This window comes from Eurypyga helias, unplaced genomic scaffold (assembly GCF_000690775.1).
Source record: "Eurypyga helias isolate BGI_N326 unplaced genomic scaffold, ASM69077v1 scaffold1176, whole genome shotgun sequence".
Classification (NCBI taxonomy): domain Eukaryota; kingdom Metazoa; phylum Chordata; class Aves; order Eurypygiformes; family Eurypygidae; genus Eurypyga; species Eurypyga helias.
Genome location: NW_010255823.1, coordinates 56,445 through 69,038, shown reverse-complemented (window position 1 = coordinate 69,038; position 12,594 = coordinate 56,445). Strand labels below are relative to the sequence as shown.

The 12,594-nt window shown below is 39.8% G+C and overlaps 1 protein-coding gene across 1 annotated transcript in view; it reads left to right on the top strand.

The window, feature by feature from the left end:
- The window catches only part of EBF1 (early B-cell factor 1), a 101,983-nt gene that overhangs the window by 63,117 nt on the left and 26,272 nt on the right, over window positions 1–12,594 (top strand). The window contains exon 5 of the mRNA XM_010153417.1: window positions 8,083–8,171. Coding sequence (XP_010151719.1) covers window positions 8,083–8,171 — 89 coding nt within the window. The remainder of the gene's footprint in view (window positions 1–8,082; window positions 8,172–12,594) is intronic.

Below are 12,594 nucleotides of genomic sequence, written 5' to 3'. Positions count from 1 at the left end.
CCTTTTTATGATGACTGCCAAAGATGCATCAATTAACCTAGATGACTGGACAAAGTAACCAACATGCATTAATTTCCTTCTGCCCCAGGTATACATATCCCCAGTAAATTCTACTAGCCTGTTCTGAAATTGGTATGCTTAAATTTCAGTGCCTGACACTGGACTCTCTTTCAGAATCCCTTAAGACCAAATCTTCCCCATCAGATGAGAGGTCAGCACAGTCAGAGGCAGAAGAAACTGTGAAGCTCATGCATTTTTTTTTTTTGTTTGTTTGTTTTTTTCCCAAGCCAGATTGCAGGTTGTTAAGAGTGAACATTCAGAATTAATGTGTTTTGAGAAACAGCACATGGTTCTTGCTAGACAGATCTAGTAATTTCCTTCCTTAACTTTCATAAAAAATTGGGCTCAAGACATGCATTCCTTGCATTTTCAGCACCCTCACTGGCTAGGTGAGCAGGGAATGTCTCCTCTGGTTCTTAGTTGCTGGAGAAAAACTGTTATCAGGAAGAAAATATCACGCTGTCTATCATGTTTGTAATAACACTGATGAACACAGTGGAGCTGCCTCAAACGGTGGCCTATTGCATCTTTAGTTCAAGTAAAGAGCAGTCACCGGGGAAGCTCAAGAGATGTAGGTGTTAGGTTTGTCATTTGACTCAGCTGTGCATTTTTCTTATTGCTTGGCACATGCACGTGGTGACTGTTCGGGCACTAACATGGCAATAAAATGTAGAAATTACATATTGGGTATCTCTTTCTATTTCCAATTTAAAAAATGACATCACGTCACAGTTTCATTTTAAAAAGAGAAATTCAGTGCACAAGAGTATGCTTAAGTGGGGGTGTACTGAGATCAGAAAAGCAAGGAAATTCTGAGTTATCACTGGAAGAGCCTTTCTAGCTCAAACCTTTCTGTGCAGGCTCTTGCTGTCCCACCCGCTTCCGTTTTCCATTGCTTGTGGGAATAAACACTCCAGGGAAAGTCAGTGGAAAGGAAACTTTATAAAAGGCAAGCCAAATTCACAACAACAACAACAAATAGTTCAAATACTTGCATGTTTTCATTTAACGATCTTTAATTAGCAAAGGAATAGTCTTTGCAGGGAGATTTGCAAAACAGACTTTTTTTTTCATTTGACGATGGGGTTTTGAAGTGGGTTTTTTTGCTGTCTTTGTAGCGCAGACATAAAGAGGCCACTGTGCATGAGTTGTTGGGTAGGGTTTGCTTACAGCACGCCATGTCAAGATGTTGCTTTGCAATATCATCCATTGTGAGTATTGAGGTACTGCAGGGCCTTAGCAAGACACCTTGGCACCCAGAGTTTGATATTAATATGGTCTGTTCTCTCCTATCCTTATCTCCCAGACTCCTTTTACTTTGTGAGAATCAGAGCTCGGAGAGAGAAGCCAGTGGCTGTTAGAGAAGGAAAACACGCTGGATCAGCTCCATGGCAGCATCTTGCCACTGAGAGAGGCAGGAGCTCCTGCTTTCCATCTCCTCAGAAAATCTGTGCTCAGTAAGAGTGGGGAGTCAGAAGCCACAACCTCTTGCGTGACTACTCTCATATGTTGCCACATGACTTCCACTCTGCTATTTCTCATCAGGGTGGAAATACAGGCAGAAGTACAGATTAAAAAGGAAGAGATCTGACTGTAGAGGTCTGCATCTCAGTTGATGGAGGGAGAGGCCAAATGTCCAGGAGGAAAGAACTCCACTATAAAATTCCTCTGAAGATGCTAAGATTGCAAGGCTCCCATTAAAAAGTCTGCCTCCCTAGATGCCTTTGATTTTATTTAGATATTAATTTTCTGCATCTTTAAATGGTCTGACTGGGTTGAATCTGAGCACAGACACACTGAATGTGTTCCTGGCCTGTGCTTCATTGCTGTGACTGTGCTGCAGCATTTTGGCATCGATTTCTTCACACTTTTCTGTGACTATAAGATACTGAGATGGGTGTCTGTGTGTGTCTTGGTCTGCTGGTTTTGGCTGGGATAGAGTTAATTTTCTTCACAGTAGCTAGTATGGGGCAATATTTTGGATTTGTGCTGGAAAAAGTGTTGATAACACAGAGATGTTTTCGTTATTGCTGAGCAGTGCTTACAGAGATTCAAGGACTTGTCTGCTCCTCACCCCACCCTACCAGTGAGGTAGTTGAGAGTGCATAAGAATTTGGGAGGGGATATTGCAGGGACAGCTGACCCCAACTGACCAAAGGGATATTCCAGACCATATGGTGTCATGCTCCGTATATAAAACTGGGGGAAGAAGAGGGGAGGTGAGACACATTTGGTGTGATGGCATTTGTCTTCCCAAGTAACTGTTACGTGTGATGCAGCCCTGCTTTCCTGGGGATGGCTGGACATCTGCCAGCTGAGGGGAAGTGGAGGATGGATTCCTTGTCTTGCTTTGCTTGCATGTGTGGCTTTTGCTTTACGTATATAACCTGTCTTTATCTCAACCCAGGAGTTTTCTCTCTTTTACTTTTCTGATCCTCTCCCCCATCCTGCTGTGGGGAAAGTGAGTGAGCGGCTGTGTGGTGCTTAGTTGCCATCTTGGGTTAAACTGTGACACTAAGCCACAGAGTCAACTTCTATTTATGTTTTGGTGAAATTTCCTTCATCAAACATGAAAGAACTCAGAACGCCTGCATTGTAGATCCCAAAGCCCCATCTCTTTGACATTATTGTTCAGGACTTGTTACTAGGTGTCTAATTTTGCTGTAGATCCAAATTTTAAAAGAACGGATTTATGAATAGACAAAGGCAGAGTCTAAATAATCTTCTTCCATTCCACTGTTATAGCCACAACCTCCTGGACATAACCTGAAGCCATTATAGCTCTGTGCCTCTGCAGGTCATTCTTCTTCAAACTCTCTACCTATGCCTTCCGAGAAAACCAGAAGCTCTGGTGCACCAGGTGCACCAGGAGCACCCCAAGAGCAAACACTGTAGGACATTTAATTCCCACGTGCAGCCTTTCCCTGGGAGTTTCACTTTAAAAACTCAAGACCAGATTTCTTATCTGGGATATGGATGGTCAGACCTGTGGACCTGAGGCCAATTTGTTTCCAGCCTTCAGTCTTCTTTTGTTATTTGAGCCCTTGGAGTCTCTTCCCTCTCCTTGCAGCCTTTTTCACTGGAAAAGCATATGGGAAGTTCATAGGTCTAAGTGCTGCTTTCTCATTGGTTTTGGGTCAAAAAGAATGAAAAAGAAACAAGGGCTGAAAAATAAAAGGAATAAATGAAACCATGAATGCATGGGAAACAAATTAACTGGATATGTTTTAAGTTCTGAAATATTTCCATAATGCTTCTATGTAGTGTGTGTTTATTTTTCTTCGAATAATAATGTTAAAATGTGTCTAATTCAATTACTCTGTGTATTCGCTGAATGAGTTTTCCTCGGTGAGGGGTTCTCCTACACAACCCCAAGCTACGAATTCCATATGATATTTGAACAGGTCCTTTTAATTGCTGATATTAAGTGTCGATCATTCTGCTGTAAGTTGGCAGTGTGGCCAGAGAAACAAATTCCTCTCTCAGATACATCAGACAGTCATTCAATTAACAACCAAAGCTTTATTGACACAGTAGGAATTCATTATGTGAAATATTAAAAAAAGTCCTCCGATGACTTGTTAAAAAAAAAAAAAAAGAGAGAGTTTTAAAGATGGTGGATTATCTACATCTAGTTATTAAAATTATTCATGCAGAATTTGAAATTATAGTTATGGTGGAAACATTTTTCTCAGAGGCATAAGCAGCATTTCTGTTGAAAAATAAGTTGGACTTTAAAAAGATGAATATAATGTACGCATCCTTATTTCCATAGACATTGTGCATTTTCTTAATTAAAAGCCTTGGATTTTGTGAGTTATGGCTTTAGACTTGCTGCATAAAAAGCTTCATGGCTTATTCTGTTAGAGTCTAATTTGAAAGAAAGTTCTTCCTCAAGGGTTTAAGAAGTAATTCATAAAATGGTAAGAATAATAAATATTGTGCCTTAACTCATACACTAGGATAGATAGACAGATTTTGTACACCTGGGTGTAATTTCAGTTAATTCACACAAGAGACAGGCTGAAAGTTTATTGTTTGGAAGGAGAAAAATGGCTTAAATCTTGTATTTGCAAAAATGATTATATTAGCTTAAATGAAAATGCTACTCTATTAATGGCTTCAATAAGCTTTGCATTTGGAAAAGTATTTTAATAAAAAGTTACCTGAAGTTTACTGCAACTTAAAATATGTAAGTGAGGGAAAAGTACTTACTTTGATTTATATGTCTTTTGGAGGTGTAATTATTGGCTTTTTACTCACCTATGTAAAACAATGTACTTTTGTAAATGGATTTCTGGCCACTTTACTCTTTTTTTTTTTTTTTCCACATAAAAAGTAAGCACTGTCAATCAAAGAATTTTAAGGTTTATTTCCTCTTTAGAAATGATTGATAGCCTTTTAGATTTACAAGTTGACAAGTTAAAGGGTTCTATTGGTATAATTATGTACTAAATTCACAGTCTTTCAATTTAAATGTCCTTTTAAAACCACAAGATTATCATACCTGTATTTTGAAAAGTGGGCCAGTCAGTTTGGGTTGGTATACAAATTGCTTCCATTAGCCTTGGGACCTATTTGAATTTAATACAGTTTTTTAAAGTTAGTAGTACTTTCAATAGTACTTTTAAAATTTAGGGTAATGGGAATGCATTTTAAGTACAGTATGTGTTAGGTTGTTTTTAATGTGTGGATGTCAAGAACACAAATAGAGAGTTTGTATTCCTTATTGATTCTTTTTTTCCAATCATGGGAAAAAAAATGTACTTTGAATTAGAGCACTGGGAAACGCGTTATTGTGAATGGACTTCAAAGGCAGAGGCCAGGCTCACACGTGCTGAGGACAGAGGCAAAACCTTGCATGAAGCTGGTATCTAACCTTGTCCATGAGCTGCCACGAAGGGTGGCCTGACCACTGGCTCTTCTGCAATGCTTAGGGATCAGATTATCACCTTTTCTTTGGAGGTTTGCCAGCTACTGACTTGGGAACTGGTGTGGCCTTAACGCTGAAGGTGGGGTTAAATATTTAAACAGGGCTTTTTCTTTGAGATATGACTAATTACATTGCACTTGGATTATAAATGAACTGAGGAACGGAGGGCTGATAACATCCAATCTGTTGTTAGGTGTTCAGGCAGCTAAAGATTTCTTTTTTCCATTTTATCTAAGATTGAAAGGGTTGAACAGTTACAGACTAATGAGTGATATTTGACAACTACAGTTTAGGACCCAATCCTGCAAATTGCTGTGTGCAGCCTCTCCCCACCGCTAAAGTAAAGCTGAAGCTATTTGAGGCAGAAAGTTTTCAGTATCTCTCAGAGGATGCCTGATGCCTTGTGAGATTGGACCATAAAATTAACATTTTTTTTGGTCATTTAGTTCATAAAATACTCACAGGAAATACTCTGTGGATTTCAAATGTGTTGAATGTGTGGGAAGATATGAGAAAATGACTGCTATCTCTGGGGGGATTTCAGAACTGGCCTCCATTTATAATATTGCAGAATTTAGTAACTACTTTCCCAAAGGATGTAAAGGGAAAATGGCCATAAACTAGACTGAATTAGAGAAGAAACACATTTGACAGAACCACATTAAAATCTTCTAACATATTTGCCAAAGAAATGTAAATTAGAACTGTAGGGGTTTTTTAATCTTCTCAGAGAACAGCTACTTTGGATAATAAACATAAATAGCACTAAATTAATTTATTGTAAAATTTGAAGAAGGTCTGAACTAAACGGGTCCATAATAAGAAGCCATGTAAGGATACTCACAGGTAATGAAACTGGGGGTTTACAAACACAGGTATTGTGATATTTTCTGTGAAACTACACAACCAAGTGGACAGCATGAGCCAGGGTGTAAAGGGAACACGTGGAAAAAAGGGGCAACCATCCAAAAAGGGCACAATCAGTAGAAAAGCTTTATTCTCACCCCTTCCATAGAATGACCTGGATATAAATAAAAGATCAAATTCAAATAATCCTGATAAAGGAAAATGCATGAAAAAAGAACAGAGGACACTAAGGGGATGCTATGGGAAATAAGATACTTCTGACAATAGCCCAGAAAGTAAAAGCCTGAAATGCGGTTAACATAATGCTGTAACAGTAATTTCAGGATATGCTCAGAAGATTCTTTCTGATATTAGAGAAATATTGAGATTCTGCTGGATGTTGTGCCTCTCCAGCCAGTCCTCATCAGCCACACACTTCTCTTGCCCTGCTGCTGGGTAGATCCGGATTCCCCTACACCACCTGCCTTCTGCCTCAATTTGCAGTAGCATCATGAGGCCTGCTTATGGAGTTGGAGGATATAAAAATTTCACCCTTTGGTTGTCTTTGATTCTATCCACTGTAGAAATGTGGTTTGAAAATAATGATTTGAATGGAATGGTGTCTTTAAAAACTGGACTGTTTTGTGTGATTGTTTATGGAACACCAATTAATTAAAACCAAGCCAGCGATTAGATAGTACTTTCATGATAACAGCATGGTCTGGCTAAAGATCTTTAACCTTAGGAGTATGAAGAAATGTTGTCTTTGCTTCAGAGGTGGAAGTATGGACAAATCATGCCATGTTGATCAGGCTGGTGTAACTTACTGTGGGATAAGCATCATGGAGGCACAGGAGAGTGCTTACACAAGTGAAACAGAGATGCAGTTTGCTAACTCTCTTTGCATGAATCACATGGCATCATTCTAGCCACATAGTAAAGTTCATAATAAAACCATCATAAAGTAAGATGCAAGATATATTCATAATTTAGAAGGCAGACCTTGTGCAAGGATTTTTTTTTTTGTTAATAAGCTAATGCAAAATACCGAAAACTTTAACATGACCCAAAAATGGGAAAAAAAAGGTTATATTTCCTTTGCACGAAAAAAAGTGTAAAAATATCAAAATCCATATTGGATTTTTTTCTCTTTTTTTTTTTAATTTAACTCGAAAAAATTTCAAACAAATAGCTGTGGAAAATGTCATCATCTCTATTGGCATGGGAGAGTCAAGATGTGCTCTTGTTTTTAGATGCTGGAGAATGCTTGACTGTTGTTCCAGTTCACCAAAGCACTTAGGAAATTTTAAGCACATGTTGAAGTCTCACTAACATCTGAGTTTTAAAGTGATCATATGACTGGAAATATAGCTAGAAGGTCATTCAATGCAGTCTCCTGTAATTATAGGTAATCATATAAAAAACATAATATGCTCAAATTTGCGTTGCTGAAAGCAAATGGGTTTAAGTATGTGCTTACAGATAAGCATGTGCTTAAAGGCTTGGCACAATCAGAGCTTCGATTAGTGCAGGCAGACCAGCATTTTCATGAAGAGTAAAGTGTTCCACTTCCACCATTTCCCTCCTCCATTCTACTAGGCAAGGACTGGAGAAAGAACTGAAAACATAGATGATTTTTTTGGTTTTTAATTCATCATGTCTTTTGCATCAGTTCAATGCTGATCGGAGCCTGAGATGGGCTGATGAGTAAAAAAATAAAGCCTCTGCCAAGACAAATGCCTGTAGTTTACAGCTAAATTGTATGTGATCATTGCACATGGAGCATATTAAATACATAATAGAATAGGGAAGAAGAGAGTCTCCCTAATAGTTACTTCTCTTGTCTTCCAATCACAAGGGACCTTCTTCATAATATGGAAGGAGGAAAAAACTGCAACATGAAACATGGGGTGCAAAATATTTATCAAATTAATTTCATCACAACTTTCAGAGATAATAACTGCTTCCTGTTTGGAAGATATATGCAACAGACCCACATTTTCCACCAACCTTTTTATAGGAACTTGAGAGGGAAGGTTTGCGTTGCTGTTTAAACCAAAGCCTCAGAACGAACCTCAAACAGAGATTGAACCAAGACTTCACAGTCAGTGCTGATCTCAGTAAAAGGGGATTTTTGCTGTGATCCTTCCGTGGTCTTACAATGCACTGCCAGTTGTTACAGTGCAACAGAGCCTGCTTGCTATGCGTTTGTCACATCACAATGTTGTTTGTTGTTGTTTCAGCTCTGAACGAACCCACCATTGACTATGGTTTCCAAAGGTTACAGAAGGTTATTCCCCGGCACCCTGGTGACCCCGAACGCTTGCCAAAGGTCAGCCAAAGTTTATTGTTTTATTAAATATGGCAAAGCTGGTTACTGCATGTTTTTGTCTGTGCTAGACTCTAAATGTCAGGGTTCTGGTTTGTACCCAACCTAGATAAGCTGAAACAGAGACATGACCAATGAAGCTCAATCAGCAACTTCAATTGTAGTCTTATGAGACTTCTGTGACTTTCTGAGTCACAGGTAACTCAACTCCTGCATTTCTTAAAGAAAATCTTAGTCTGTGTTCTGAAATACTTAACAAAGAGCACATTTTTGATTGACATTTTGAACATTTCCCTGAAATTGTTCAAGTCCAGGCTGGATGAGGCTTTGAGCATCCTGGTCTAGTGGAAGGTGTCCCTGCCCATGACAGGGGGGTGGGAACTAAATGGTCTTTAAGATCCCTTCCAACCCAAACCATTCTGTGAGTCTGTGAACATGAGCAGCTTATTCATAGAAGAAAAATGCTTCCTGGTTTTGTTATCACAGTAGTACTTGCCATTGTAATTTTGAGAACTTCATCATTGATAAAATCAAGTTATTTGGTTGTCCAGGGAATGTGTGTCCACTGCTGTTGCATCATGCATTGGTTTAAGATAATTACTATATACTGTTTTATTTCAGGATTGCTGAAATAATTAGGGCAATGCATAGTTAAGTGATTTGATGCTAATTCCCACCAAAATTAGTGGGAGTTTTTTTGTTGGTTTCTGTCAAGTAAAAGCTAAGGAAGAAACAGAATAGTTCATGTGGCCTTGTACAACTTCTGTGTTGTACTGTGGAAACGTTATCTGGGTCTGCACTCACATCTGGTTTTGCTACTTTGCCATACAGTACTTTTGCAGTGAGTTTTGTGATACTGGAGAAAGATGTGGGGTATTTGAAAAGTGTTGCTCTTTGCAACAGGAACACTGAGCAATAGTGGGCATGGGCTGGGGTCACGGTATGTGACCCGCTGCCACCGTGTGTTGTGTCTGCTCTAGCATCTTGGCTGTTAGTGAGCTGGGAGTCAAATAGGCGAGGTGAGTGTTATTGAAGAATACCACCTTTGTCTTATGGAATGGAAGACGTGAATTTGCAGACCTGAGACGAATAAATTGGGCTTTGATGCCTCAGGCCAGATCCCTCCAATAATGCACGTCCATATAGCATTTGTGACTGGGTATATCTTGTGACCTTTCTTCCATAGCTTTCTGAGCTGTCCATAGGTTTTCATCAGGGATTACTGTGGGATTTGATTAGTTAAATTTCTAAAGTGTTTCAAGGTGAGAAGAAATCAAGATGACCACAACTTATTTTATTTCTTGACAGAAATTCAGTATGTGATTTTTTTTTTTTTACAGGCTTGTTAAGTCTTTTATCGTTGCTGAGAAGGCTGTAGACTGTGGTTTTGGGGCTGATGATGTGTTGTCCTTCCCTCTTACCACTAGAGAAACATGGTGTCCTGTAGAGTTACATTCTACATTGGCTCTGTTCACCCTCTACAAGCTGTCCCTTTCTCTGACTTTTGGACAGATTTGCAGCAGGGCACAGCTTTCATAGGTTGTCAAATTTCCCCCCAGAGGTGCAACACTTACCAAAGAAAGACAGCATCCTTATGTAGAGACTCTTTCATCTGTGTCATGCCTCTGCTGCCAAATACACATGTGGAGAAAAACTGTTTCTGAGAAAATAAGAGACCAGCTTTCATTGCACACTTGGCATTTCCAAGGCCAAAAGAAACGCTGCAAAATTTCCATGAACCCCATGTTCCAGCTGACTTGTAGATGGCTGTGGCTTTCCTCTAAATGAGGAAATCTTAAGTAAACGAAAACCGAACAATTCCAAATTGGGTTATTTAGGTGGGGGTTGTAGAGCATCACCAACTTTGACAGGTATTGGCCTCTCTTTCTAACACCCACGGCACCCACGACAGGGTCCCCAGCAATGTTCTCTTGAGCTGGTGTAGGAATGCAGCCATCAGGCTGAGCACCCTCCTTTTTCCCATTTAGACTGAGGCTGTTGCCACACTGATAATCACAGGTTCATGCTATCTGGTGTCATGGGACACAAAAACAGACTGAAGAAAGCTCCATCTAGTTCCATATACTGACTCCGACATTTAGCATATATTTATGGATAAGGATATGAATGAGGGTTAGTACTGAGCCATTTGTCCCTTCATATACCCTCCTGGCTTAATGTGTTTGTTCTAAGTATATTTTCAAGCTACTTTTTCAAATCTTTAAATCAAGGGAAATTATAATTATGTATCACAGGTATAATATGATGGCCTAAAAAAAAAAAAAAAGTTACTGGCTAAGGGCTGAACAAACCTAGTGATGAAACTAGTATCACTAGGCAAAGTTAGAGGGGAAACAGAATGAAGAAGACCCTTTTTTTTTGTCTTTGGATAATTCTTTCTGTGCAAGTTTGAAGGTTGGACCTCAAGTTCAGGACTCATTAATATGCCACACACAGAGGCTGAATGCAGCAGGGGTTGGCACATGTCAACTTTCGTATTTGAGGCACTGATGGTTCAATTCCCAACATCACTCGCTGGCTCCAGGATCATAATCAAGGACGCAGTGAGTCTTCATGCTGGGTGAGCACTGCACAGCGCTCTTCCCCATGTCATTAAACCAGGAAGGGCTTTGGCAATATTCCACTATAGGCAATTCGCAGTGGCTACTTAGAAGAGAGTTGGAAGCCATATGGCTTCCACTGTGGAACCGCAAGCAGAGAGGGCAAATGTATGAGAGAGAGAGCAAGACAGCAGAGGAGAGCTCGATGCTTTCAATATCTTTCCTCCATTTTCCCCATTGTCCTGCCAGTGCAACATCACTTTCTGTTCATGAAAAAGCTCGTACTTATCCATTAAATAAATAAACCAAACCACATTCTATAATTGCTACAAGGTTTGAGGCTATTATTCCATTGAAACATTAGTGATGAATTAGAGATCTTTCAAAACCAGAAACAGTTGTAATGTTTGCATTCATAAGGGTATCCAGTCCTTCCCATGGACTGACAAGAGCATTCTGCTTCATGACTTATCCCTGGAGTCAAGGAGAATTGTTGCGGTCATCGAGTGGTTGCACATGCTCTACCCTCCAGAGCTGAGGAGTTAACAGCTCTACCTGTGCCAACAAGCATTTCTAAAGCCATTGCAGCTATTTGAGAAGTTTGATCTCAACTAGTTTAGAACAAGTATTTTCAGAATTACTCAGTGTTCATGCTTGGGATGAATTTTCTTAGATGTTCCAGCTATCTGCTTGAAGTAGGCAAAGAAAAAAGACAGATTTTAAAGGTTTTTTTCTGTGTCTCCTAGTGTTTCAGTTGCCAAATTCCAGTGGAGAATATCCTCCCATAGTTAGGAGAACAGGAGCACTTGGGAACCAGGGTCTTTGGACGGTTAGACTGGCAGTTGATATAGAGATGTGTTTAAAGTAGAAATGCAATACATAGCATCTGGAGAAAAAGAAGTGAGAGCTGATGCTGGCAGCTGGGCTATGGAGCCAGCTGTGGTCCAGAGTCCTGTCCCCTTCTTGTACGGGGCGGGTCAAGGAAAGCAGCAAGTGTAGGGTTATCACCAGCAGATGTGCATGTCTGTACACACACACACAAACACATGCTCCGAGAGACAAGCAGTACAGAGGTGGTGGGATTAGCACCCAAAGCTTGGAATGAGATCAAGTACCAGGAGTGTGCTGGGCAGTGTAGTCTTTCTTTTCTCATACAGACAGGAGACAGATTGGAGGAAAAAAGAGATCTCTGAGGCAAAGGGAAAAGAAATACTCTGTTGCTAATGTTAAGAAATCATGTCGTGGTCCTGTAGGAGCAGTTTGTAGAAAGGCTGCCTGTGGAGCTGGGCAATGAGCCTGCATGTGTGTATGCCATTTCCCTGTTTCTTGTGTGCATATATGCAAACACAAATACACACGTGTTGTTGGTTCTTGCATACGTAACTGCAGTAGAAATCACCAGAGTTCAGATCACAACAACATGTTGAGCCTATTGAGGTTCATTTATGTAACCACCCTACAATCCTTAAAATAAATCACTGGCAGATACGTTGCAATTCTGCAGTTTTGTTAAAACTCCACAGCTATAGCTGTAAACCAATTTCAACTGTGAGCTGGATTTGAAACACATCCATCCTAAATGATTTAATAACAATGATTCCTCTTTATATGCAATATCCTAGAATTTATTTGCCATTTTCACCACTCTTACAACTCATCACTTGTATGTAAATTAAGTGCAATATTGTTCACTCTGTGTTTGAGAAGCAAGTCATCGTATCGACACCCTTTGTGATCTGACATCCTCTTCCTCCCAATCTGTTGCCTAAAGACTCTCTCTAGAAGACCCCTTATACCTCCTGAAAGGGACCTTTTCTTCTGGTTTCAGTTCATGTTTCATCTCTCCTGGTTTCTCTTCTCTCTCT